Source organism: Podarcis tiliguerta (genome assembly GCF_965153285.1).
Source record: "Podarcis tiliguerta genome assembly, chromosome: 11".
In the NCBI taxonomy this organism is placed as follows: Eukaryota; Metazoa; Chordata; class Lepidosauria; order Squamata; family Lacertidae; genus Podarcis; species Podarcis tiliguerta.
The window spans coordinates 61,991,508-62,017,549 of NC_139544.1; the positions used below are offsets into that span (position 1 = coordinate 61,991,508).

The 26,042-nt window shown below is 48.8% G+C and overlaps 1 protein-coding gene across 2 annotated transcripts in view; it reads left to right on the top strand.

The window, feature by feature from the left end:
* Positions 1-26,042, top strand: part of CNTFR (ciliary neurotrophic factor receptor) — a 421,418-nt gene that overhangs the window by 207,808 nt on the left and 187,568 nt on the right. For both annotated transcript variants that reach the window (XM_083403130.1, XM_083403131.1), the window contains one exon: positions 24,037-24,118. In XM_083403130.1, the coding sequence (XP_083259256.1) occupies positions 24,037-24,118 (82 nt within the window). The remainder of the gene's footprint in view (positions 1-24,036; positions 24,119-26,042) is intronic.

Sequence of the window (26,042 nt, forward strand, 5' to 3'; positions counted from 1 at the left end):
AACAGAGGAATACACAACTACCCCATACAGGGATCACACCTGCAACCTTGGTGTTATCAGCACCATGCTCAAACCAACTGTTTAGTTGGAATCTCCTTTCTTGTAACTTGAAGCCATGGGTTCGAGTCCTACCCTCCAGAGCAGGAGAAAACAAGCTTTCTCCCTCTTCCATGTGACAGCCCTTGAGATATTGGAAGGTGGCTCTCCTCAGTCTCCTCTTTTCAAGGCTAAACTTTCCTGGCTCCTTCAACCGTTCCTCATCAGGCTTGGTTTCCAGACCCTTGATCATCTTGGTTGCCTCCTCTGCACACCTTCCAGCTTGTCAATATCCTTCTTAAACTGTGCTGCCCAGAACTGGAGATCGCAAACCACAATGTTGCAGAAGGTGCTGCTGCACAAATCTCAGGGAGCCAGTGATGTTCAGAGGCAGGGAGCCCAAAGGAGAGGATTGTTGTTGAAAAGTCATCTTTGTCAACAACAAATTGTCACTGTTCTTTGTGTTGAATAAATGCTAGATGGTCATTTATGGACCTAATCGGTATCTCAAGCCATTTGCACATGTTGCCGTGCAACTAGTCCATGCAGAATGTAGGCACCCTATATACAGAAAGGAGCAAACCGGGGATATTTTAGGGAGCAGACGAGGCCCATGATTTACATCATAGGAGCCTACACAACACAAAACACTGTTGCTGTATGTCGGTTTTATTTTATTTGTTTTTTATCTGATATTTTGGAAATGTACATCCAGGGAGTTTATTTCCTTTATTTTCTTGGGGGGGGGGGGGCAAGAGAGTTGGGCCCTAAGCTATAACTTGTTTAGCTTATACGCACTGTATTTTTTGCTCCACTTTTTTCCTCCTAAAAAGTAAGGGGAGATGTGTGTACGTCTTATGGAGTGAATGGCGCTGCGCAGAGTGGGAGAGCTGCGCAGCGCCTCTTCAGCGAAGCAGGAGGAGAAAGGGTGCATCTTATAGAGCGAAAAATGTGGTAAATCCAGCACTGGCGATGGGGCATGTGTCATGTGGCTAAGGATGACTGGGCTCACAGGACCTTGCAGGCCTCACCCTGTGCAGCTTCTCCTTGCAGGATGCAGCCCTCCCACTTCTGACAGAAATCCCAGAAATTTGTCCGTGCTTTTGCACAGCTCAGTAAGTAAAATCTGCAAGCTTGACTCACAGCTCACAGCTCTGGGCTTCCCCCTAAGAACCACCCTGTGCCTGACATCCGTCATATTCATTCTCTCCTTGCAACGGGACTGATCCTTCCTCCTCTCCATCACTCCACTGCTGAATCTTCTCCTTCCTTGTCAGTCTTTCAAACCCTCCCCCCCCCCCCAATTACTTGGCTGGCGGAAGAGCACAGTTACAGTAACTCGTCGTAGGTGATGCGGACGACTTTGATGGAATATTTCCCCCTCCTTTAATTTTGCAGAAGGGCATTAGCGTAAGCTTGCGCCCGCTTTTAATGGATTGTCTGACTAATGTGGTCTGAAAGGGCTGACCCCGGGGGGAATAGATTCCTAATGGCCCTGTCAAACTCTGAAGTGAGGCAGGAAAGGAGTCGAGCGGGGGGGGGGGCACAGGGGCAAGGGGAGAAATCTTCAAAAGTTTATAACTTCCTCCAGAGAGAACAAAAAAAGCGCACACCCCCATGCCCCCATCTCTCTCTCTCTCTCTCTCGCAGGAAAGGGAGGCCAGGGAGTCAGGCATGTTTTGGTTTGAAACTGAAGCTGCCTTTTCTTTCGCTGCCGTCCCAGAGGACGGAGAGCAGCTCAGCGCTGTTAGGAATGTGGCCCTTTGCAACCTTTCGTCCGGAAGGGAGGAAGGCAGAGGAGAATGGGAGGAGGCAGGAAGCAGGAGCTGGCGGAATGAGCCGAGTGCGAGTCTTAGGGTGCCGAATACTGCAGCGCATGTCAAATCCCACACTTGGCCAGCGTTTTTAAGCAGAGTTTGGGGGGCCGTCTGTCAGAGATGCTTTCGCTGTGATTCCTGCATCGCCGGGGGTTGGACTAGATGACCCCAGGCTCCCATTCCTTCCAATAATAATAGTAACAATAGTAATAGTAGTTGTTGTTGTTGTTGTTATTATTATTATTATTATTATTATTATTATTTATTATTATTTATTTATACCCGGGCGGCTTCCAACCAAATATTAAAATACAGTAATACATCAAACATTAAAAGTTTCCCTAAACAGGGCTGCCTTCAGATGTCTTCTAAAAGTTCAGTAGTTACTTTTCTCTTTGACATCTGGTGGGAGGGCGTTCCATAGGGCAGGCACCACCACCGAGAAGGCCCTCTGCCTGGTTCCCTGTAACTTGGCTTCTCACAGGGAGGGAACCGCCAGAAGGCCCTCGGCGCTGGACCTCAGTGTCCGGGCAGAACGATGGAGGTGGAGATGCTCCTTCAGGTATACTGGACCGAGGCCGTTTAGGGCTTTCAAGGTCAGCACCAACACTTTGAATTGTGCTCGGAAACGTACTGGGAGCCAATGCAGATCTCTCAGGACCGGTGTTATGTGGTCTCGGCAGCTGCTCCCAGTCCCCAGTCTAGCTGCCGCATTCCGGATTAATTGCAGTTTCCGGGTCACATTCAAAGGTAGCCCTACGTAGAGCGCATTGCAGTAGTCCAAGCGGGAGATAACTAGAGCATGCACCACTCTGGCCAGACAGTCCACGGGCAGGGAGGGTCTCATCCTGCATACCAGAAGGAGCTGGTAGACAGCTGCCCTGGACACAGAATTGACCTGTGTCTCCATGGACAGTTGTGAGTCCAAAATGACTCCCAGGCTGCGCACCTGGTCGTTCAGGGGCTCAGTTGCCCCATTCAGGACCAGGGAGTCCTCCACACCTGCCCGCCCCCTGTCCCCCAAGAACAGTATTTCTGTCTTGTCAGGATTCAACCTCAATCCATTAGCCACCATCCATCATCCAACTGCCTCCAGACACTCACACCAACAAGTGCTGCAGCTGACCCGTTGCTGGTCTCTGCCTTTTAGCAGAAACCCAGTTAATAATCTGTTTCCACGCTCAACCTTTTCTCTAGCAGCCTGCATGGAGAGCATCAGGCTTTGCTTATCATGAACCTTGTTAGGCTTCTGCGCAGTTTGGGTCTGTCTCCAAACATCTGTCTCCTCCTCCTCCTCCCTGCCCATCTGCTGAGCCACACAAACAACATTTCCTCTGGTGCCTTGGAAGTAAACAGAACTCTGCTTCCTTTGGAGGTTGGTGAGACCAGGAAGCAGCCAAAAAAAGGGGGGGGCAGCAGGTTGGCAAATCAGCAAAGGTTGCCATTTGGGAAGCAAAAGTAAAATCAGATTTAATTAGGGATGGGTGAATCTTGTCAACTTTGCTTTGTTTCAGTTTCTCATTTTCGCAGTCTTCACAGAATCACAGCTTTGGAGAGTTGGAAGGGATCACAATGGGCATCTAGTCCAACACCCTGCAACGCAGGAATCTTCCAATGTAGGACTCGAATCCACAACCCTGAGATTAAGAGTCTTATGCTCTGCTGACTGAGCTGTCTGTCAGGGTTCCGCTTGCGCATTTTTGTAAAAAGTCTGCATGAACGTTTGTACATATTTCTCCCAATACACTTTTTTTAAAAATATTGGATTTTACGGAATACAGTGGTGCCTCACAAGACGAAATTAATTCGTTCCGTGAGTCTCTTCGTCTAGCGGTTTTTTCATCTTGCGAAGCAATCCTATTAGCGGATTAGCGGTTTAGCGGCTATTAGCGGCTATTAAAGGCTTAAGGGATTAGCGGATTAGCTGCTAAAAGGCTATTAGCAGTTTAGCGCCTTAGAAAAAGGGGGTGAGGAGCGGGAAAAAATCGCAAGAATCGCAAGATATTTTCATCTTGCAAAGCAAGCCCATAGAGAAATTCGTCCTGCGAAGCACATTGAAAAACGGAAAACCCTTTCGTCTAGCGGGTTTTCTGTCTTGCAAGGCATTCGTCTTGTGGGGCACCACTGTATATACACTTTTGCAATCAGTTTTCCCCAATCTGATTCATTTTTGTATGCTGTTTTAACTAATAACAGACATTCTTGTGCACACTTTCCCCATGTTTTTATATGCAATTTTTGGTTGGAAGACCATGTCAGAAAATAGGAAAGGTTTTCTGCCACTGGGCAGCCTGGCCTCCAGAAAGCCCTGCCGTTATCCTTACTTCCCTGTGTGCTGTTACCTGGCCTGTGAGCACAGCTTGCACTAAGAAACCCCTGCCTTTCCGCTTTTGTGCATTTGTTTGTTTATCTCATTTATTTATGCTTGGATGCTTCCTATAAAACATCCCAAAGCAATTTAACAATGAAAACAGTCTTTTATGCAGATACCAGACAGGGATTATGATTATTTAATTCAACTTAAAAGGCTTGTTAAAAAAGAAAGGTCTTAAATAGGCAATAGAGTTGTTCCTGCCTGATACCTAGTGGCAGGGAGTTCCAGAGGGCAGGTGGTGCCTCACTAAAGGCTCAATTCCTGCATCATATGGAGCAGACCTTCTGATAAGATGATTTCTGCAGGGTTGTAGAGGGCAGTGATTGACAGGATATATAAGGAAGGATCTGACCTCTTAAGCGACCTCTTCCCAGGCTGTATAGGGCTGTATAGGGTATAAAGTTCTGTGTATAGAGTTACTGTGTGATACTGAATTTCAGTATCTGTATAGAAATTTATTCATTATTCAACTACAGCGGCAAGAATGTTATCTGCCCCAAAAATGGAAGGAAGAGTAGAAGACCCGACGAAAGAAGAATGGATACAAAAACTTATGGAATATGCAGAAATGGTGAAACTTACTGGAAAAATAAGAAATCAAGATAACAAACTTTTTATAAAAGGAATGGAAATGGTTTATTGAATATTTACAAACCAAGTGTAAACAGACAAGAACATTGGCAGGATTATTGTAATAGCCTGCAGAGTATATATTTAGATGAATAAATTAATTTGGAATATGCAGGAAATATAAAAAATAAATTTAAGGAACTGCAGAAAGAGGGGGAAGGAAGTTGAGTTTCAAAATGTTAAAAGGATTTAAAAACTATTGAAATGTATGTAACTGAAAATCATTTAAAAAAAAAAATGAAATTCAGTATCACACTGGGACACCATTTCCATTGACGATGAATGATGAATTTTATTTATTTTCCACGTGTCTTCCCAAAAGAGCCCGGCAGGCTTCTGAATTGAGTGTTTCCCACTTATTTGAACTATATAGTTGTAAGATTCAGCGCAGATAAAAGAAACCACTTCTTGATGCAGCGCTTGGGGGACCTGTGGAACTCTCTGCCACAGGAAGCAGTGGTGGCCACCAGCTTCAAAAGAAGGCTGCATAAATTCACGGAGGAGGAGAGGGCTATTGATGGCCACTAGCCAAGATGTCTATGCTCTATGTCTGCAGTTGCAGTGCTTCTCAATGCCAGTTGCCGGAAACTGCAGGAGGGCAGAGGGCTCTTGGGTTCGAATCCTGCTTGCAAGTTTCCTAATAGCATTTGCTTGCCCACTGTGGGAACAGGATTATGGACTAGATAGGCTCTTCCTATTATATTAAAAACATGAGATAAGGAACTCTGACCACAGATCCTCCAGTCTGGACTTCAGCCTATGTGAACTTTAGAAATCTTAGAATCATAGAATCATAGAGTTGGCTTTGTAGCCTCTGTTCCCCCTGTGTAGGAAGGAAGCCTCTCCTTTGTGCATATGTTGCTGTTATGTGGGGGTTGCCAAGGTCACCCAGGAACAGCCACGCTAGCGCTGCCATCTGCGCATTCGGTTTGAGCATCAAGGGCACATAGCTTGCTTATGCAAATCAGCTTGCGTCCCTGGTGTTAAGCCAATTCAGCGGGAGAGGAGCGCAGCTCTTGCAAAGTGCCTCCGCCTTGATGGAGAAGTCCGACGGTGGCAAGGTTTACCTGGCTCGGCCTGCCGATGGCGCTAGAGGGTATCCACACTGCAATGATCGTGGGGAGAGATATGCCTCTAGGTTGTCACAGGTTTTAAATAGATAAATGGGACCTACTGAAACAAGGCTCGGTGTGATGGCCTGTGAATCTGATTCAGAGGCTGAACCTGAGGAATCTCAGCCTGCACAGGATTCCCCGCCTCCATGGCCGGCTGAGCCGGGGCTGGGACTTGAGCCTGAAGGGTCCTCACCTGTGACGGATCCTCAGGAGCAGACACCAGCTGAGTCTGCTCTGGCTCCTGAGGTGAGGGAGGACCCATTGCCTGCAGGTGCTCCACTCTCAGCCCCGTCAGGGGAAGCTGAGGTTGCCTCTGGGTCCGGTAACCCTCCAGTCTCTCCTGAGCTGCAGAGGCTCAGGGCAGAGAGGCGGAGGGAACTAAGTTCCTGCAGGAGGAGGGCTCGCCTCCAGGCCAGGAGAGGCGAGTCACCTGTGGACCGGGGTCGCCCTATGCCTCCAAAACGTACCCACCCACAACACAGGGTTAGGTTTACAGGGAGGACCCGATTTGCCTTCCTGCCGCAACAGTACCAATTTATTTACTTGCGCTGGTGTGCTTTTGAACTGCTAGGTTGGGACGGCACAACAGGAGCTTGCTCTGTTGCGGGGATTCGAACCGCCAACCTTCTGATCTGCAAGCCCAAGAGGCTCAGTGGTATAAGAGGGTTGGAACTGAGCCAATGAATTCAAATGGCAAGGAAGAGATTCCGTCTAGACCTCAGGAAGAATTTTATGGTGGCAGGAGCTGTTAGACCGTGGGAATGGTCTCCCTTGGGAAGTGGTGGACTCTCCTTCATTGAGGTGGACTAGATGACCCCTGGGGGTATGTCACCCATCTCTACAATTCTATGATTCCTTCCTTCCTTCCTTCCTTCCTTCCTTCCTTCCTTCCTTCCTTCTCTCTCTCTTCTGAATGTGTGTGTGTTGGTATTGGGAAGACAGCCGTCCTTAGAACAACCTCGACCCCAGGAGCTGCAGCAGAACAGCTGGACAACAGCAGCCAGAGCCTGCGGGCATCTCGCTGTGAGCTCCTGGCCTGTCTCATCCCATGAGCAAGAGCCAAAGTGATGGGGCAGGGGAGCATTCATGGATCAGCATGCAATTTCCACGCGGGGGGTGAATGGGGCGGGTAAGGGTGGCAGGGCTCGCGAATTCCACACCCCCAGAAGCAGACGAAACTCCCCAAAAAGAGAGCCGACAAGATCCAGGACGTGCTTTGATCACATCTTGGTCCCTGGACCTAGAGGGCAGACCTCTTTCAACCCCCCTGTTTAGGAATGAACCCTTTGGGTGCCATTGAGAAAGCCACTTCTGCCCTACGGAGGAGGTGGGGTTGCGGGCGTCACGGCCCCAACACGAGTGCGGCGGCTGGAACCTGCCACTGCGCGATTGGGGGGATTCCCGGCCGCGTCACCCCCTGGACAGCCGATCGGCAGGCTCTGGGGGCGTGGCCTGCCCTATTTAAGGCAGGCGTGGACGGGGATCTCCCTCTTTGCCGCCTGCCAGCTGTTCCTGCTTTTTCCCACCCTCCCGCCCTATAAGGTTTTTGTTCCTTGACCTTGCTATGGACCTTGGTTGGTCGCCACTGAGGGGCCTGGTAGGAATTTTTCCACTTGGCAAATTGGCACCAGCCACTTGGTTTTCACCTGCCTCGTAGCAAATCGTCACAACCTTCTGGGTATTGGCGGTTAGGCATTGGTATTGCTCTGTAGATGGAAGAGGGGAGGAAGAGCCATCACCTGCCCCACATATTGAAGGGTAGTCCAGGAAAGGATTCCGGGGGGCGTGGCCCTGTCTGAAGCCTATGGAGGTAAGGGCCTAAGGCACACCCCTATCGGTGACCCCCATGAGGGGTTCCTATTTGATGTGCATCAGCAGGACTCCCCCTACTGGTGGTTAACCCTTCCCGGACTTCAAGCGGAAGTCGGATATAGTCGGTTAGGACCAATGCCTAAGCCAGTACCGCTCATCACCTGTAACCAATAAAGTTGTGGCCTTATTTAGCCCATTAACCCTAATAATCGTGTCATGTGTCATTATTTCCACTGGGGGTGGGACGGGAACTCTCCATACAAACCTCTTTCTGTAAAATGGGGACACAGGTGGTCTGCTGCATGAGGTGGTGGCTGTGAAGGTGGGGAATATCAGGACTTGGCAGGGTTTAAGTAAAGGTAAAGGGACCCCTGACCATTTGGTCCAGTTGTGGCCGACTCTGGGGTTGCGGCGCTCATCTCGCTTTATTGGCTGAGGGAGCTGACATAGAGCTTCCGGGTCATGTGGCCAGCAGGACTAAGCGCTTCTGGCGAACTGGAGCAGCGCACAGAAACGCCGTTTACCTTCCCGCCGTTTACCTATGTATCTATTTGCACTTTGATGTGCTTTCGAACTGCTAGGTTGGCAGGAGCAGGGACATGAGATCGGGCTACATATCTAGCATTTTTCCATTCTAAATTCTGTTACATTTGAAAAGATTGTTAAAAACCTACACATCCCCCCCACCCCCGGACTGAACTTTTCCAGGAAGAAAAGTTGCAGAAATTGTGATTTATTTTTTGTACGGCTGGTAAGATGCAACATGAAGGAATTTTATGCAGTTATGCCTGGCAAGGAGAAAATGGGAAGAGAAAAGGTTTTCCTTCCTCTCTCAAAACACTGGAACTTGTTGACATCCAATGAAACTGAATATTGTGAGATTCAGGGCAGAATCTTTCTTTGTGCCCAGTTACGCTACGGAACTGCCTGCCACAGGAGACACTGATGGCTACCAGCCTACATGGCTTTAAAAGAGGATTAGACAAATTCATGGAGAACATTTTCAGTGCCTACTTGCCACAGTGGTTCTGCTCTGCCTCCACGGTTGGAAACAGCAATGCCTCTGAATACTGTGGTACCTCTGGTTAAGAACTTAATTCGTTCCGGAGGTCCGTTCTTAAGCCGAAACAGTTCTTAACACGAGGCACACTTTTGCTAATGATGCCTCTTGCTGCTGCCATGCCGCGCGACTTCTGCTCGCATCCCAGGGCAAAGTTGGCAACAAGGGGTATCAACTTTCAGGTTAGTGGAGCTTGTTACCCGAAGCATTGCGAGAAGTGAGGTTACAGGGAACCAGGCAGAGGGCCTTCTCAGTGGTGGCACCCACCCTGTGGAACGCCCTCCCATCGGATGTCAAGGAAATAAACAGCTATCTGGCTTTTAGAAGACATTGGAAGGCAGCCCTGTTTAGGAAAGTTTTTAATGCTGTGTTGTTTTTAACACTCGATTGGGAGCCACCCAGAGTGGCTGGGGAAACTCAATGGAGTGGGACCTGGGAGAGCTGGGCAGAGGGTTTGCTTTCCACCTCAGTCAGAGGAAGTAGTTCCCTCCGGCCTGGACTGGCACCAGAGCAGAACAGGGCACAAGCTAATTTAGTTTCTTCGCTTGGGGTAGGGGGAAGCCTCTGGAAATGCTGATTAAAAATAAATACAGTGGACGCTTGGGTTGCGAACATGATCCGTGTGGGAGGCACGTTCGCAACCTGCAGCAGCGCGTCTGCGCACACGCGGGTTGCGATTCAGCGCTCCTGCGCAAAGCACAATTTAGCGCTTCTGCGCATGCCCAACCCCGAAACCCGGAAGTAACCCATTCCGGTACTTCCGGGTTTTGGTGGGTCCGTAACCCCAAAAAACGTAACCTGAAGCATCTGTAACCCAAGGTATGACTGTAAGTGTGCTGGAGTTTCGCCAGTTGCTCACCTCTGGTTGAAACGATTGCAATAACATTTTTATTTTGCAAGGGAAATGGCGTGTTCCAATTCAGAAGCATCCCTGAGGCCTTCTCCTGCCTTGTGGTCTGGGATGGTATCTCCCGTCTGTCCCCCACCCCCCATTGCAGTAGCCATGCTGGCGGGGGGCGATGGAAGTGGTGGTGCAAAGGAGCCAGAGGGCGCCAGGTTGGGAAGCTTTCCATGCCACTGGAAGCACTCCAGGCATGTTCTCCTCTCTCCACCCAACTTGAGTCTTGCAGAAAAATGCTGCTTTGAAAGCTGTGTTGGGCTGTGGGCTGGTTGAGGTCACAGTCCATAGAAGCAGATGGTTCTGTGTCCTTGATAAAAGACATTTCCTTTCTGAATCTGAGCAAAAGGTTGTTTGCCTCCTACTCCCTGCCCAGCTGCTCCTGGCCAGTTCCTTTATCTCTGCTTTCCATTTGCCCTAAACGCAGCACTGTCTTGATGGCTTTGGTCGGGATTTGTTGGCTCGGGCATCTGAAGGGCAGAAGGCTCGGCTCTTGTCTGTGGCTTGATGTTGAGTAAATTACCTTGCGCGCAAGCTGACAATTGCACACAGTTTCCCCAGTATCCATTCTGAAACGGGAAGCTGTAGCGAAAATTCATTGCATGCTTATTTCAGACCAACATGTTTGCGGTTTGCAGCAAAAGAAACCCCTGCACGATTTATTGAAACGCCAGTATCCATGTCCAAACAAAACAGAACGGATTAGGCAGGCCTTTCCTTCCAGCTGTGCTTCAGTGCTCTCTACATCTCCTATCATGCTCTGCTTTGATGAGACCTCAGGCTTGCGCTGCCTGTCATATTGCAGCGTTTGGGACTTTGTAGTTTAGGGGAATCGTGGGGAAGACATAACATAGTGGAAGCTTATAAAATAACGCACCGCGTAGAGAAAGTGGGTGGAGAAGGTGGTTGATTCGCCTTCCTTGGAGGTTTCATAGCAGAGTTTGGACAGCCACCTGTCAGGGATCCTGTAGCTGTGATTCCTGCATTTCAAGGGGTTGGACTAGATGGCATCAAGGGGTCCCTTCCAACTCTACAATGCCATGGTTCTATGAATGTGGCAATTCAGAGCTGTTCGTCATGGGGCACATTTCCCCAGTTGCCAATCCTCCCATCCTTTGCCTTTCTTGCCCCTGGGCTATAAAAGACTGGGCAAGATGTGATGCTTCTCAATCACCTGGCTTGGCTCTTTGCTCCTGCAGTTGAAGAGTCTAGGATCTGGCCTTCCGCCGTGTGGGTGCAGAGGTAGGAGTGCTTTGGAGAAAAAGGATGTGTCTTAGGTGCCACCCTGGCAGCTACAAGACCACAATTTCTTTCTTTCTTTCTTTCTTTCTTTCTTTCTTTCTTTCTTTCTTTCTTTCTTTCTTTCTTTCTTTCTTTCTTTCTTTCTTTCTGACAACGTATCCAGTGCTTTAGTGCAACCCCCCCAAAAAACCCCTCAAAGCAGTTTATGAAAAAGATAAAACAATAACATTATCAATAAGAAAAATCAACAACAATAATTTAAAACTTTCACGAAGGTGAAATAACGATAGACTAAAAACAGATTAAAACTCACAACAGCTTTCTAAACACCTGGGCTGCCTTATCCAAACAGGAAACCTTTTAGCAGGTGCCGAAAAGAGTACAGTCATACCTTGGTTTGCAGCCGCTTCAGGTTGCGTTTTTTCGGGTTGCACACCCACCGAAACCCGGAAGTAGCAGAACGGGTTACTTCTGGGTTTTGGCGGTTGTGCATGCACAGAAGTGCTAAATCGCGCTTTGCGCAGAAGCGCCGAATCGCAACCCGTGCATGCGCAGACATGCCACTGCGGGTTGCGAACACTGCGGGTTGCAAATGTACATCCCACACAGATCACGTTTGCAACCCTAGCGTCCACTGTACAGTGAATGTGCCTGTCTGATCCCAGTCAATAGGCAAGGAGTTCCGAGGTGTAGGCACTGCCACACACAAAGAATGAGTTATTATATAAATGTGGAATGGGTATTTTGTGAAAGCTGTAAAAGTCTCAGTAAGTTTCCTAGTGAGTTTTTCCTCCTCTTGCCCTTAATGGTTTAGGAGAACCGGTCAAGGCCTCCAGCATCTCTGAGCAGCCACTGATGGCATCACAAATGCAGTCCTCCATCCGAGGAGGACTTTGGGGTCGGGGATCTTGCCGGCTGTCTAGGCAGAAGTTCTCCCTACCTCTTGTGGCTCGGAAGGGGAACTGCCTTCCTGTGTGTGTGTGTGCGCGCACACAAACACCTGGTTGCAACACACACACTCACAATTGTGTCTCCAAAGGTTCAAAGTCTTTCTGGGAAGCCTGCATTGCATCCTTGGATGTTGGTGGTGGGTCTACAGGGAGCCACAGGAAGCACATTTATGATGATAGAGCCAAGGTGTGCCGCTGCGGCTGGGGCAGAGGTCAGGCGAGGGCAAGAGCGCAAGGCAGGCTCTGGCTGAATTATGTCTCTCTCCCGGCTTTAATGCACGGAGCCTTATGAGCTGAGTGGTGATGCTGTCCAGATGGTGGGGGCAAAAGACACATATGGGGGATGTTGGCGGCTGAGCCTGCAAGGTACTACCGTGAGCGCTGGGAGAGGAGAGGGAAGAAGCCTGGGCCAGAGAGCATCTGCAGTTGACGAAAGGGAAAATACTTTTCCCCCAACCCCTCTCAAAACATCTCCCTGGCCATCCTGTTCCAGTTGTGCTCACCTCTGGAAAAGTAGGTGGATGGGTCAACCTCCACAACATCTGGAAGCAGGGCCGGATTTAGGTTTGATTAGGTTTACTGAAGGTAATGGGGCCTTTTATATGTCCAGCTGCCCTTTGTCAACAAGAAATTGTCGCTGTTTTGTTGTGTTGAATGTATGCTATATGGTAATTTATGGACCTAATAGGTATCTAAAGCCATTTGTAAAATAATAACAATAACAATAACAATAATAATAATAATAATAATAATAAATTTATTTATACCCCGCCCTCCCCAGCCAAGACCGGGCTCAGGGCGGCTAACAACCAACAATAAAAACAAGTTGATTAAAATACAGTTTAAAAAACAAGATTAAAATACAAGATTTAAACATTAGGATGCAGCCTCCTCACAGGAGGAGAAAAGAAAAAGAAAGAGGGGGAGGGAATCAAACTGATTCTACGCCAAAGGCCATGCAGAATGTCGGCACCCTATATATAGAAAGGAGCAAACCAGGGATATTTTAGGGAGCAGGCTAGCAGGCGGGGCCCATGACTTACATCATAAGAGCCTACACAACACAAAACACTGTTGCTGTATGCAGGTTTTATTTCATTTGTTTTTTATCTTATGTTTTGGAAATGTACATCCAGTGTTTTTTTCCCTTCAAATGTTTTGGGGGCCCCCAAGAGAGTGGCGCCCTAAGCTAGAGCTTGTTTGGCTTATACAGTCATCCCTCGGGTTACAGACGGTTCAGGTTGCACACCATGCCGAACCCAGAAGTACCGGAATGGGATACTTCCAGGTTTTGGCACTCACACATGTGCAGAAGTGCCCAATTGCAACCCGACATGCGCAGACGTGGCGCTGCAGGTTGTGAACGCTGCGGGTTGCGAATGTGCATCCCACACAGATTACATTTGCAACCCGAACGTCCACTGTGCGTAAATCTGGGGCATTGTCTGGAAGAGTTCAGAACTAAAAAGAACTCTGTACATGTGTGGAGGGGATTCTCAAGCAAATGGTCTTGGCACCAGCTAATTCGAATGTCCTTTTTAGCATTTATTGGCTGAAAAGGGCAGGGGGCTCAAATCCTACTTGTGGGTTTCCCAGAAGGGGCTTCTGGATGGCCACGGGGAGAACAGGATGTTGGAATAGCTGGGCCTGATCCAGCGGGCTCTACTTACATTCTTACATTTTGTTTTAAATTGCCCGTTTTAACAGTTTCCATCCAAGGGTTAAGACTTTAAGCTGCCTTCCTTTTCTTTTTAAAAACCCGTTCCTCGAGAGTGACTCTTGAAAGCTGTGCATACCAAAAAACCCTGGATTCAGTTTCCAAATTTCACCCAAATGTCAGTTTGCATGGGATATTATTATTGATTTATCCATTTGGTTCGCATCCCATCCTGTCTCCCAAGGGAGCCCAAGGCAGCAATATTCCCTCACCAGCTACAGTTTTATTGCTCGCTATGTGTAGAAAATGAATTGTATTTTTACATCACCTCTGGTGCCTTCAAGTGGCATGTGATTTTTTAAAAAGAAGTATTTTCCAAGCAAGGCTGAGATTCAACACAATCCTTTTTGTTGCTCCTCAACAAGCATTGAGTAGAGGTTTTTGAAAGGGCCAACAATTCTTCAAATAAACGGAGGGCTGTCACCTGGAAGATGGAGCAAGCTTGTTTTGTTGTTCCAGAAGGGAGGACCCAAACAGGTGGATTCAAATGATAAGAAAGGAGATTCTGATTAAACATTTGTTGATGTTTAGTCGTTTAGTCGTGTCCGCCTCTTCGTGACCCCATGGACCAGAGCACGCCAGGCCCTCCTGTCTTCCACTGCCTCCCGCAGTTTGGTCAGACTCATGCTGGTAGCTTCGAGAACACTATCCCACCATCTCATCCTCTGTTGTCCCCTTCTCCTTGTGCCCTCCATCTTTCCCAACATCAGGGTCTTTTCCAGGGAGTCTTCTCTTCTCATGAGGTGGCCAAAGTACTGGAGCCTCAGCTTCAGGATCTGTCCTTCCAGTGAGCACTCAGGGCTGATTTCCTTCAGAATGGAGAGGTTTGATCTTCTTGCAGTCCATGGGTCTCTCAAGAGTCTCCTCCAGCACCACAATTCAAAAGCACCCATTCTTTGGCGATCAGCCTTCTTTTATGGTCCATACATCACTACTGGGAAAACCACAGCTTTAACTATACGGACCTTTGTTGGCAAGGTGATGTCTCTGCTTTTTAAGATGCTATCTAGCTTTGTCATTGCTTTTCTCCCGAGAACCAGGCGTCTTTTAATTTCGTGACTGCTGTCAGCATCTGCAGTGATCATGGAGCCCAAGAAAGTAAAATCTCTCACTGCCTCCATTTCTTCCCCTTCTATTTGCCAGGAGGTGATGGGCTCAGTGGCCATGATCTTACTTTTTTTTGATGTTGAGCTTCAGACCATATTCTGCGCTCTTCTCTTTCACCCTCATTAAAAGGTTCTTTAATTCCTCCTCACTTTATTAAGTACATTCTGACAGCAGAGCTGTTCAATAGTGGAACGGACTCCATTCGGAGATGGTGGACTCTCCTTGGTTGGAGGTTTTTGAGCAGAGCCTGGATGTCCACCTGTCTTGGATGCTTTAGCTGAGATTCCTGCATTGCAGGGGGTTGGACTAGATGACCGCCAGGGTCCCTTCCACCTCCAAAATTCTATGCTTCTATGATTGATCCCGTCCCACATTTGCCTGTTTCCTTTTTATCCCCGTTGACCCCCGCAACTTTCCCAGGCAGGGAGTTCCCAAGCCCGCTTGATTCTTAGGGGGAGAGGTCCCGTCCTTCATCTCCTTGCCCCTCCCATCATGTGATGGTCTGGGAATTGGACTCGGAACCAGAGGAGTCTCAGTCTGCACCGGATCCTCTGCCTCAGGCATCACCTGAACCAAGTCTGGGGCCTGATCCTGAAGAGCCCCAGTCTGCACAGGTTCCCCTGCAACAAGCACCAGCCGGGCCGAGTCCGGGGCCTGAGCCTGCCCTGGCTCCAGATGTGGGGATGACCTCGTTCCCTCCAGCTGGGCCATCACTTACAGCTGCTCCACTACCGGTTGGGTCAGGGGAGGCTGAGGCGGCCCCTGGGTCTAGTCACCCACCGATGTCTCCTGAGCTGCAGAGACTGAGGTCTGAGAGAAGGAGAGACCTGAGTACTCGCAGGAGGAGTGCTCGCCTTTGGACAAGACAGGGAGGTGAGTCGCCAGAGGATCAGGACCGGCCGTTACCCCCACAGAGATAAAAGGCTGCTGGATCCTGCCCCAGGTTGTGGGAGCAACATTGCTGTATGCCAGATCCTGTACCTGTCCTTGCCTGGTTTCCTGCCTTGTGTCCTGACTTGGCCCTGTCGGACTGACTCCCAGCGGAACCTTTGGATTCTGGTCCGGACCTGGACTGCGGTTCTTGGGTTACCCCCAGGCCCAGCACACATCAGTTGTCCAACCTGCTTCCTGCGAGCTCTTGTTCCATGAAATAAATTAAATTGCAAAAACCGCTCATTGGTTTTTATAGACCACCATCGCGCTCCCTTCTCTGCTGCCACCCTTCATTTAGACTTCGCCTTTTCAGTTGTCACTTGGTGGGTTTTAAACAATCAGTTATTTACTCGTTTTGTTTAGCCGGGAAACGGCACATTGGTGTGGCGCTCCCTGCCAGCTGGGCAGCCTGTGGCCCTGCGGCTGCCAAGACTCTCTCTCTGCATGGTTGGCAGAGCAAAGGTCAGATGTGTGGTCCAGGGAACTCTGCCAACTGCTGCGCCCCCCCAACCCAAAGCACACCCCCCTGAGGTTCTTCTGCACAGCCAGACTTCCTGGAAAAACCCAGGCAGGCTCCTGAGGCGTGAAAGAGCAGCTTCCTTCCTGAATTGGAGCAATCCACGTCCTCTATTGCTCCGGGAAGAGGAACGACTTGCTATTTTTGGACGGATAGTAATCATCTCCATTTTTAAATAACCATATTAATCTCCACTTATTAAACTACTTACAGTTGCAATGTATCTCGAGAGTGTATTCCGGCTGCGCACTGAACTGAGCTGGGGTTGGGGGGAAGTGGGGGCTGTAATTATAAGCAGTTTTCTATGAACATAGAAGAGGCTTCTGGATCCAGGCTTCAAGGCCCATCTAGTCCAGTTTGTCTAAGCCGTCTAGGTTGGTCTCCTGTTGGAGCGCTGTAGTTTATGCACTGCATGAAAATGAGGCTTCTTTTTTTTCTCTCCTGAACATTCAGCTTCATTTATTACCTTCATTTGGAAGGTAATAAAACCAGCATCTAAAATTAGGTCTGTAAACAGACTGGAAGCTGGTGGGGAAGTTAAAATTGTAATGGAGTTGTGTGCTCCAGGAAAGCCACTTCTGCCCTGCAGAGGAGGTGGGATTGCGGGCGTCACGGCCCCAGCCCGCGCAATTGGGGGAATCCCCAGCTGCATCATCCCCTGGCCGGCCAATTGGCTGGCTTGGGGGGCGTGGCCTGCCCTATTTAAGGCAGGCGCGGACGGGGATCTCCCTCTTTTGCCACCTACCAGCTTTTCCTGTTTCCCACCCTCCCGCCCTATAAGTTTTTCGTTCCTTGACCTTGCTATGGACCTTGGTTGGTCGCCATTGAGGGGCCTGGTAGGAATTTTTCCACTTGGCAAATTGGCACCAGCCACTTAGTTTTCACCCACCTCGTAGCAAATCGTCACAACTTCCTTGGTATTGGCGGTTAGGCATTGGTATTGCTCTGTAGATGGAAGAGAGGAGGAAGAGCCATCACCTGCCCCACATATTGAAGGGTAGTCCGGTAAAGGATTCCGGGGGGCGTGGCCCTGTCCGAAGCCTGGGGAGGTGAGGGCCTAAGGCACGCCCCCTATCGGTAACCCTGGGGGGTTCCTAGTTGATGTGCATCAACAGGACTCCCCCTACTGGTGGTTAACCCTTCCCGGACTTCAAGCGGATGGGCTAAAGTTGGATATAGTCGGTTAGGACCAATGCCTAAGCCAATACCGCTCATCACCTGTAACCAATAAAAGTTGTGGCCTTATTTAGCCCATTAACCTTAATAATTGTGTCATGTGTCTTTATTTCCACGGGGGTGGGGGGACCTGCCACGCAAACCAGCTCCCATCAACACTTCACCTGTTCCTCTTTGCACCAGTTTATAAACCCAGGTTGCATTTTTCTAGCATTATTTTATTTACCATACAATTTGAGGCTGATGTTTGGATCCAACCTTGTATCTTCCTTTCAGCTTTGCATACATAGGCTTAGTTACGTTTGTAATTCCTTGCATTGCAGGGAGTTCGGCTCAATGAGCCTTGTGCTCCCTCCCAGCTCTGTGCGTCTTAAGTGCAACCTGTTGCTCAGACCATCGTCCCGATTTCCTCTTCCTTTGTGGTCTCCGTATTTGTGTGCTGCAGCCGTGACCGCTGCTGTTCTCTTTCCACTTTAGCCCTGCTGTGTGTACAATTTCTCTCTCCCTTCACTGTGCCAGCGTGTCGTGTCTGCGCTGAAATATCATCAGATTCTGACTTCAGAGAGATGTCAGCGGGGTGGAAATATTTCCTAGATGGACGCTCTTTTCTCAGTCTTGATTGCTGCCGCTTTCTTCCCAGGCGACTTCTGCTCTCCTTCCTCCTCTTAAAGCTGTTGTTTCCCTCTCCATCCTGGCTCGGTCACAGGAGTGATCCCAGCCAGCCAGGGATCACATAGCATATTTTGGGACAGCGACAACGAGGAGCCAGTCAGATCTGTGGTTGCATGAAAAAGCCATGTGTAGATGAAGGCTGTGCAAATGAGAGGCCTTGCATTTCTCAAGGGGTGTTTTTGCATTTCCCTGGGAATGCAAGGTATCTTTGAAAACCTGGGAATCACTATCAGCAGCTAGGATTTCTGTTGCGCAAAAATGGAAAACATTGAGTGGTTTAAATCTTATTTGTGGTGCAAACATACATGGGCTCTGGCAATTGCTGAAGAATCCACAATCTGTGCATACTTAGAGGTAAAGACTCTACAGAACGCTTTTTCTCTTTCTTTCTCTTTGGCGATCCCTCATAGCCGAGTAAGATTGTCTTCCATAAACACAGTTTTAAGAATGAGTCCAAAAGTGACCGTGGAGTCCATTTCTGGATCCACACGTCCTTCCACAGTGGGGACATTGGTTACCGGGCAGGAATTGATCACGGTGTGGATTTGCCAAGTGTGCCTTCCTCTTAGCACATTTCTCCCTTGCGTCCTGAGTTCGAGTGTCTTCAAAGCCATGACACCTTTGGTCAAGGCTGTTCTCCAACTGGAGCACTCACAGGCCAGTGTTTCTCAATTGTTGGTGTTTATACTATATATTTTTTGGATTTGCCTTTAGACAGTCTTGAAACCTCTTTTGTTGACCACCAGCATTATGCTTCCCATTTTTAAGTTTGGAATAGAGTAGTTGCTTTGGAAGACGATCATCAGATATCTGCACAACATGACCAGGCCAACGAAGTTGATGTTGAAGAATCATTGCTTCAACACTGGTGATCTTTGCTTCTGCCAGTACACTGGCACTAGTTCGCCTACCTTCCCAAGTGATGTGTAAGATTTTTCGGAGACACCGTTGATAGAATCTTTTGAGGTGTTGGAGATGGCATTTATAAGTGGTCCATGTTTCGCAAGCGAACAGTAAGGTTGGTAGTATGATAGGAACACTTTTACACAATATAGAACCATAGAATTATAGAGTTGGAAGGGATCTTCAGGGTCGTCTAATGCCATAGTTGTCAACTTTTCCCTTTTCTTGCGAGGAATCCTATTCAGAATAAGGGAATCTCCCTTTAAAAAAGGGAAACATTGACAGCTATGTCTAATGCAGGAATCACAATCCCTACCTTCCAACCTGGAGCCACTTAAAAACCTCCAACAAAGGAGAGTCCACCACTTTCCAAGGGAGATTGTTTCACTGTTGAACAGCTCTTACGCCCAAAAGTTTTCCTGATGTTAAGTCAGAGTCTCCTTTCTCATAACGTGAAGCCATTGGTCCTAGAACAGGAGAAAACCACCTCGAGATGCCCTTGAGATATTTGAAGGTAGCTATCTCCCCTCAGCCTCCTCTTCTCCAGGCTAAGCATCCCCAACTCCCTCAACCATTCCTTGCAATGCTTGGTTTCCATTTCTTCATCCTCTTCGTTTCCCTCCTCTGCACCCCTCCCAGCTGGCTGGATCTCTCTGCTGCTCCCCTTGTTGCGCCAAACCAAAATGTCCACCCATCTGAAATTGGCCTTATTTGTTCCTCACTGTCTGTTCCTCACTGCCTCCCGCCAGCCTGGTGCCAGCCTTTCCTTCTGCCCCCCCCCCTGCCAGGGCTGCCATTGTTCCTTCCAGCTGGTGAATGTGGCCCCCGCTTGCCAAGCCAAGCGTATTTTCCAGCTGCTTCACAGTCTGCCGACGGCGCTCCATCATCACAACCCAACAGCCATTAACCGTAGACCTTCTTCAGCCGACACTCGCTCTTCCAAACGGATGAGTGGGATTTGGGTGCCTGGGACTTCCCCAGCGGTGCCAACCCTCCTTCCCTTGACTCTTGTGGTCCTCGCCCCCCATCCTTTGCAAATTTTTATAAATGAAAAAGAGAGAGAGGAGGGATCTGGCAGGCTTCTCCTTCTTGTAATTGTCTGGATCCTCCGGGCCTTTCCCAGCTCCTTCCGTTGACAGGCGGCGCTTAAATCAGATTAAAGGTGCCCTTTCAAGTGGGAGCAGGGCTGACCCCGCAGGTAAGACTTTTTCTGAAGAGCTTGGCGGCGCGGCCTGCTTTTTCTCTGGGGTTCGAGGCTGACAAGCTCTCCGCAAGCGCCCTGCGGCTCGAGTCCTATTAAAGGGAGACTTGTTGGGACTCTGGGACGAGGAGAGAACACCAGTGGGCTTTTTCATCCTGCCAAAGCCTTTCATCCCTGGATCTGAGGAAGAGGAAATGAGATGATGCAGAGATTGGGGGGGGGGATGTTTCATGTTCCCCCAATGCCCCTGGCACCGACACGTCCCCTCCATCAAACACACACACACACCTGCCCCACCTTTCCCTTGCTCAAGGTGTGCTTGCAGGTGAGCCGTGGTGCTTCGCTGTGGATTTGGGGCTTGAGGAAAGATTGGGAGAGGATTTGCACGGGACACCTTACACGGGCCAGTTCTCCCTTGGGACTGAGGTAGGCATGGCTCAACCCTTCCTCTCCCTTTGACCCTGACCCCTCTCTCCACAAAAACACCACACCAGTGTTCAACTGGCTAAGATTATAGTAGCTGAAAAATTGGGAGTGGGTGGGTGGGAAGCGTATCTCTTGAATGGATTGTGGAAAAATTGGTCCACAGCAACTGTGATTTAAGCAAACTGGTTGCAAAATAATACAGTCATACATCGGGTTGAAGTTGCTTCAGGTTGAGCGCTTTTGGGTTGCACTCCGCAGCGACCCAGAAGTAACAGAACACGTTACTTCTGGGTTTCGCCACTCGCGCATGTGCAGACGGTCAAAATGATGTCGCGTGCATGCGCAGAAGTGGCGAATCGCGACCTGTGCATTCACAGATGCGGGTTGCATTTGCTTCAGGATGCGAACGGGATTCCGGAACAGATCCCGTTCGTATCCAGAGGTACCACTGTACCTATAAACCAGCCTGAAAGTTTTGTGAAAGAATTGCTGTTTTTTGAAATGTTTTCCAACAGCAAGATGAATGATGCCCTTGCAGCTTTCAACCTGCTGTGACAGTATAACTTTATGCTCTTTCTCTTTTGTTTATTTTGTTTATTTTTAAAATAATATTTATTTCTTTAAACATAAAACAAACCCCAACCATCAGAGTAGAGAAAGGGACACTTTCATTTGTCCCATGGCGTCTGAGAGGGTTTTTTCCCGTCCCACTGCAGGAAAGCCCACCGATTCCCAGTGAATCAGAAGAATCCCCAATCAGGTTTTCTGTGGGTTGACGTTGGTTCTGTTTCAGTGGTAAACCGGGGTTTTCCTGGAGAAAGCAGCTGGACAGAAGAAAAACCTCTCGTTCGTGTGCCTAGAAGTTGCAGGAGAAAAGGATTTGTGGATGAACTCATAGGGGGAAGAAGGCAGTGATGGGCACTCTCAATCCATGGCAAAGTGTTTGTTTCTTCCCCTCTTCCATCTTTCCCCTCTTTCCAGCTTCCTTGCCCCGTGGCCTTGGTGCTTCCAACTTAGCCCACCCTCTCTGCTGTGTTCCCCTCCCACCGAGCCTTGTGAGAGCAATGGAGGAACGGGCTGGGGTCCCTCTGGTCTCCAGGGGGTCCCTGGGCAGTGGGACCTGGCTCTGCCAAACTTTGGCACCGGTAAACTACCTTGGGAGTGTGCTACCTGCAAGCCCCAGTAAAAGGGCCCCATCGGGGGCAAACAGCAGCCTCTTGATTACTTGGACTGCCAGGGCGAAACAGGTGCAAAACGCCGGCACCCTGTCTACAACTTCATTAACATCCATCTGGACACGGGTGGCACTGTGGGTTAAACCACAGAGCCTAGGGCCTGCCGATCAGAAGGTCGCTGGTTTGAATCCCCGCGATGGGGTGAGCTCCCGTTGCTCGGTCCCAGCTCCTGCCAACCTAGCAGTTCGAAAGCACATCAGAGTGCAAGTAGATAAACAGGTACCGCTCTGGCAGGAAGGTAAACGGCGTTTCCGTGCGCTGCTCTGGTTGGCCAGAAGCGGCTTAGTCCTGCTGGCCACATGACCTGGAAGCTGTACACCGGCTCCCTCAGCCAGTAAAGAGAGATGAGCGCCGCAACCCCAGAGTCGGCCACGACTGGACCTAATGGTCAGGGGTCCCTTTACCTTTACCTTTACAACTTCACTACCATCTCTCGGTATTGTGAACAACAACAAACTTACCTTTTGTTGGTATCTTCATGAACTTACCTAAAAAGATAAAGAAAACAAAAGACTGAGTTAAGCGCCTGAAAAATCTATTGACATCAGACATTGTAAGTTCATCCTAGGTTGGGTAGTTCGCAAGTATCTGGCTTTGCATAAGGTTTTGTATTTTTCTCAGAAGACTGATAAAGAATGCATAATCATTTGGGTAATTATTGTGTGTATATTAGTCTCCCAACGTGTTGCATGAGTTGTACTACAAACTTTGCCACCAGCCCAGAAGAACCCAGAGGTGATGGTAGCGATAGGTTTTGCCTCTCCTGCAGAGGCCCTTTGTGGAGCCGGCCCGGCGGTTGTGCGCACCCTTGCCACCTCCCCCGCCTTCCATGCTCTGGATTGTGACAGCAATCGCTTTATCCTGCAAAGATTCTCTTTTAAAACAAGCCTGTAGAAGCAATTTGAAGTGCCGCCAATTGACAAGAAGTGAAACATTTAGACACGAGGTGTTCCATTTCCGCTCCTTCTGTGACATTTTCACTCAACGCAAAAGAAGAGCCATTTCTTCCGAAAACATTGATTTCGGGGGGTTGGAGCAGCGGGGGGCGGGGGGGGGTCAACCTAGGAGTTTTGTGGAGAAATCTCTTCTTCCCTGTTCCCTTGCTAGTTCTGAACCGTTTTGTTTTCTCTCTCATTTCTGTTTTTAATATTATTCCCTGATTATGCATGTTAGCCTCTGAGAGCTTTTCCACACTTCTGCAGGCCTCAGGCCCCCAAAGCACGGGTTCAAGCAGCTTTCTCCTTTTCCAGGGAAAACCTGTTCTTTAGTGCTAAACTGGAGGCAAACATTCACCAGGAGAAAACCCAAATTGCTGTTTGTTCCAATTTAGCAGTAAAGAGCAGTTTCCTCCAGAGATAAGCCCTTTATCTGGCTTTCTTGTAGAGCAGCTTTTCCCAACCTGGTGCCTTCTTCTTGTTTTGCACCCCAACTCTCAGCAGCCTAATGGATCATTCCGTTCCTTGCCTCTGCCTGTTTCATGGGCCACTACCAGAAGTTTGGTGGTTCGAGCCCACCCAGGGACAGCTGGGGACATGATTTCCACATTGCAGAAGGTTTGGCTTTCCCTTTTTTGCACTACAACTCCCATCAGCCTCTGCCAACAGAGCTCTGCTGGAGCAGACAATAGTGATGCACTGGCTGGGGCTTATGGGAGTTGTAGTTCAAAGATCCAGAAGGCGCCAAGATGGGGAAAGTCTGGTCTACGCAAGTAGTTAGCTCAGCACCCCTCTTCTCTCCTTGAGGCTTCTTGGTTTTCAGCCCTCAATCCAAGAGGGCATCCTTTTGGCATCTTTTGGGGTTCGCGGAGAACACCACGGTTTTGTATTGACCACACAATGCCCTTCCCTCTAATCTTGCGAAGATGGAGCGCGCATTTTCAGGTGATGCAACACGTGGGGACATGTGGGTTGCCGAGAGGGACAAGTCAAAGGGAATGCAGTCTGATGCCAGCTGCAGCACCTCTGAATCAAATTAAGACCTGGGAGACACGGGTTCGAATCCTGACCGTGGCACTGGGCGGTGACAGGCAGATCTCTCTCCGCTGGCCTTTGCCAGCCATGTGAGAAAGAGAACCAGGGTTGAAGCTGTTTTGCCCAGTTCTTGTGATGCTGCAACCATTTGTGAGCTCATTTCTTATTGATTATTGCTTCCTTCTTCCCTTCCTCTCAAGTTTTGGCCCCACTGACCCCTCGCTGTTGTGTGTTTGCTCCTGCAGATGGCTTACCCTGTGTCGGCAGCGTGTTACGTGGTGCTAGCTGCGGTGGTGGTCGTTTATGCTCAGAGGCACAGCCAGCAGGGTAAGTAGTTGCCTCCTCTCTATCCCAACATCAGTGGGAGATTTATGGTTATTTTACTACTTATTTATATTCCAGCTTTTCCCCAGACCAGGTCTCAAGGTGGCTTGCAGACAAATAAAAGCAGCACAGATCAAAACACAAAAATCAAAACACCTATAAAAAAAGGCAAGTCAACTCTAAGTTGAAACAATATAAAAACAAATCTATTAAAACACAGACCATAAAAACACCACGGTGTGATTTGAAAGCCCCTGTCTCAAAAGAAACAATCAGTTCCCAAAAGTCCCGTCAGGATAAAACAGTCTTCCCTTGCTGGTGGAAAGACAAGGAGGAAGCCAGTCTGGCTTCTTTCGGAGTCCAAAGTTGTCTGGGAGCCACCACCGAGAAGGCCCTGTCCCCTGTCCTCGCCCAGCATGCTTGTGAGGGTGGCGGCATCTAGGAAAGTACCTCTCTCAAAGATTGGAGAGCCCAGGAAGATCTGTCTGGAAGAATTTGGTCCTTCAGATATTCTGGGCCTAAGCCAGAGCAGGAGATTTCTGCAGGACGAATGGCCAAGGCAGTTTCTTGTTTGCCCAGCATAGACACTCCAAGACAGTGCTGGGGGGCGAGTTGACTGAATCTGAGCTTTTCTGTGACACATGGTGAAGCATCCAGGCGGCCACCTGGCCAGGTGTCCAACTCCTTACTCACATGGCTTGTGTAAAAAGAGTAGAAGTCAATTGCATGGTGGATTACAAGGTGTTCTTCTACACCAGAGAGCTGTCAGCTAAAGAGCAGGGTTGTGTCCGTGTAGGGATATTCCACAATTTCTTCCAAGTACTTCACAGCTTCTCTCCGTGGCTGAAGAGGGGAACTTGCTGCAACTCTGGAGTAGCTGAAATCCCTGCGGATGGGGCCCTCCAAGGTCCATCTAGTGGAGAAGCCAAGGGCATGCTCTCTCCCTGTTTCGATCAGGCAAATGCCAATTATGGGGCATTCTGGCCCCCCAATGAAGACATCCCTTAATATGGTTCATACTGATCACTGCACTGATTTTACTGGGTTTTATTTGTGTATTTCTTTTTTTTAAAAAGAGGGTTGTTCTGTTTTGTTTCATGTTGAAAAAAATAAGAGACGCAGGCTAGCACACTTCGTTTTGTTTTTATTTTTGAAAGATGTCTTAGCTGTGGGCGAGTTGTTCCAAGCAGCTTGCATATTACAATATTCCAGGGATACATATGTGGAACTCATAGTCGCTGGATATCCGGAGGACTTTACAATTCTGTGATTCTATGTCCTTTTAAAAAAAAAAAAATGGAAAGAGCATTAGATAACTACATGGAGGATGCAATCTTTTAGCTATGACAGCCTAAAATGCAATCGATGCCTTTAGAAACAGCTTAGCCTCTTGGATGCAGTTGTCGATGGGCGTAGGCAGATTTTGCCTAGGTGTCCAGTTTGTGAATCTCTCCAGGGCATCTCATTTGGGGTGGGCAGAAGAGAGCATCATTCGCATCCAGGACATCTCCTCTTACGTTCTAATGGTGTGGTGTATGGTGGAAGCAAAAGTCCTGTAAACACATTTCCTGGTCCAAAAAAGAGGGAAATCCAAGAACTATTAGGAGTTCGAATAGCTTGGGATTTTGCAGGTGTTTTACTGTGGTTTTAAAATTTGTTGGAAGCTGCCCAGAGTGGCTGGGGCAAGCCAATCGGATGGGTAGCATATAAATATGATGATGATGATGATGCGGAAGTTCTGCCCCTTTTAGAGACAGAGGCTGGGCTCCGACAGAACTTGCCTCCAACCTGACCTTCGGGGGCTGTGGGGTTGTTTTTCGCCTTCTTCTTTTGAGCCCCTTCTCCATAATTGAGTCCTCCCTGGGTCTCGCATGTGCCTCTCCTCGCCTGGTGATTTCTCTATTTTTAAACGAGTAATTCTCCACTA